At 33.2% G+C, this 2,730-nt stretch overlaps 1 protein-coding gene across 1 annotated transcript; it reads right to left on the reverse strand.

Moving 5' to 3' along the window:
• Positions 1–829: 829 nt before the first annotated feature.
• On the reverse strand, positions 830–2,241 carry Phum_PHUM217060 (heat shock protein, putative; the record flags this gene model as incomplete). Its single annotated transcript, XM_002425682.1, has 3 exons — positions 830–1,003; positions 1,111–1,303; positions 2,108–2,241. The coding sequence occupies 3 exons, from the start codon at positions 2,239–2,241 to the stop codon at positions 830–832; spliced, it is 501 nt and encodes a 166-aa protein (XP_002425727.1).
• Between the last annotated feature and the right edge of the window lie 489 nt (positions 2,242–2,730).

A 2,730-nucleotide genomic window follows, 5' to 3' on the forward strand; every position in this document is an offset into this window, starting at 1 on the left:
TTTCATATCCGAAATCATATCACGTTCGGTCGCCATATTAATATTATTATTATTATTAGAAAAATTTAAAAAGGTTTTTCGGACGTATATAAATCATTCTTTCCTCCCTTCCTACTTTTTTTTTGTTGCCGTAATTAAACCCCCCTCCCCTCCCGTCCCCCCAAAAAAGAAAAAAAAAACATAACATGTGACTCTGGAAATATTTTTTTTTTTTTTTTTTTAAAACGGTTAAAAGCTATTTCGAGTGTCGAAGTTCAAAGTTCAAAAAACTTTTTACGTCACTTTATATTATTCGTTTTTTCAAAATGGTTCTTCCATTAAATTTCTACTTTATTTTTGGTGATTGAAAAAGCGGGGGGAGAACGTGAGGAAAGGGGAGAGAGGGAGGGAGGAAGGGAGGAAGGGGGGGGGAAAAAGTCATTTAAACGGCGACGTAAATCCGACAAACTTATTCGTTCAATACAAAAAAAAAAAAAAAAAAAAAAATGATGTTGCATCAAGTTCTGACATTTTCTCCTTTTTTTTTTTTTGGGGGGGGGGAGGGAGGGATTTTATAGTTCGAGGTATCCCACTCGAAAGGAATAAACCTGACACGATAATAATGATAACACCCACGTAAAATTTAAAAAAAACGGTCGAAAATTTCGCGAGTTTTAAAAATTGCGTAACTGTTCGGAATCCATTTTTTTTTTTTCTCATTTTCTCCCGGTTCGAAACAAAAAAAAAAAAAAAAAATGGTGGTACAAATATAGAACGACCGTTCGGAAATTTGCCAAAAGAATTTTAACGCGGCAAAAACCAATGGATACAATCAAAATGTTTTCTGCTCTCATTTCTTTCCCCCTCCCCCGCCTGTCTTGTCCTCTTTTTTTAACAAAAATTTTTCAAATTCCATGACGTCACAACCCAGGCCCGAAGAGGACGACACCGAGGTGAAACCAGAAGGTGGAATTTCCGGTTTCGGAAAATCTTTAACGGAAACCGTTCTTTCTACCACCGCCGCCTCGAATCGAACTCAATAAACGAACCTTTTTCTATTTAAAATTCGCTTCGACGACGAATTCCCTCTAAATTTTTGTTAATTTTTTTTTTTTTTATAGAGACACTCACCAAGAGTTTGTTGTCGACAGTTTTGACGACAATTTCCTCCGGCTGATACTGACTCACGTCAAATCTTAATTTCAACATTTTGTTATCACCCTGATCTTGGATCAATGGAGAATTCAAACCGTCGTACCAAGTGTTAGCAAGTTCTCCACCTCTGCCATCTTGAGATGATGACGTTGAAGTGTTTGACGTTGTGCTGTAAATTACAAAAAAAAAAAAAAAGGCAGGTGAGAAAAAATTTATTTATTCACTCGGGGGGGGAGTGGTTGGGGAGAGGAAAAAACGTTAATATTATTATTATTATTATTACATCTCAAGCGAGGAATAGAGAGAGAGAGAGAAAGAGAAAAAAGAGAATGAGAGAAATGAAAAGGATAGTAATTGTGTATTCTCGCGCCTTTACTCACTATCAACCTAACTGATGACGTGTTACATTATCAATCAATCAATCGATCGATCAATCGACCAATCGATAATAAGCTCTTATCAATCTATTTGAAAAAATTTAATTTTTACCATAATACAACAAGTACAAATGATAATAGTTTCATATTCGTCGTTTTATTATTATTATTATTATTATTATTATTATTAATTGAGTTTATCGTACGATTATTACGGTTAAAAATATTGTCAACATTTTGTTTACTCCCAACGGAAATAAGGAGAATAATTAAAAACAAAACAAAACAAGGGGGGAGGGGGAAGGAAAAAAACAAAAACAAAAACGATATATCGAGATCTCGATTATCGAGGTATCGAAATAACGATCGAGAATGTGTCTCTGTAAGTGTCAAAGTGTCTCCGTTTCGTATTAATCTATGGAATTTTTAAAAAAAAATTTTTGAATTTTGGCGCCAAGGCAAAAAAAGGGATAGAAACAGGAGGATATCGCTCGCTATATGTGTGAGCGACGGAAACAAACGAAAAGGTCCGAAACGAAACGATTTCACTAATTTATAGTTTTTTTTTTTTAAAAAAAAAGAAAAAAAACCATCACCTGGAAAAAGTTTCTTCGAAATCCTTTAACTTGTTAGTACTGGAATGATCTGATCCGGATCTTGTTGTTTCCGTGACCGTTGATGTTGATGTTGTTTCCGATGTGTGAGATCGGCTGCTTTTCGTGTTAATCATAACTTAATATAACGGCCATTTTGTTAATATTCAAAAGCATGCCAAAACAAAAACAACAACAATCCAACGTTGTCGTCGTCGTCGTCATTTCATTTTTATTAAAAATGTGAATCGTGTGGTTGTTTGTTTGTTTGTTTGTTATTCGTTGAGTAGTAGTATTATTATTATTATTATTGATTATTCGTTTGAATTGCAAAAATTAAATCGTAAAAAAAAAAGAAAAAAAAAAAAATTAGAAATTAAAAATAGAAAGCGATCAATAATATACGATACATTCGTATATGTTGATAATAATAATAATAAATGGCATTATTCGGTTAGAAAATCAACATGGCCGGTCAATGAGAAACGCATGTAAAGAAAAAAACAAATAATAATAATAATTAAATGTACGGAAATAACAGAGAAAAGAAAAAAAAAAAAAAAAAAAACATTTCGAACGTCTCACAACGTCGGGGAAAGGTCGTTGAACTTAACATAAGTTTAACT

Source organism: Pediculus humanus, genomic scaffold (genome assembly GCF_000006295.1).
Source record: "Pediculus humanus corporis 1103172107562 genomic scaffold, whole genome shotgun sequence".
Classification (NCBI taxonomy): Eukaryota; Metazoa; Arthropoda; class Insecta; order Psocodea; family Pediculidae; genus Pediculus; species Pediculus humanus.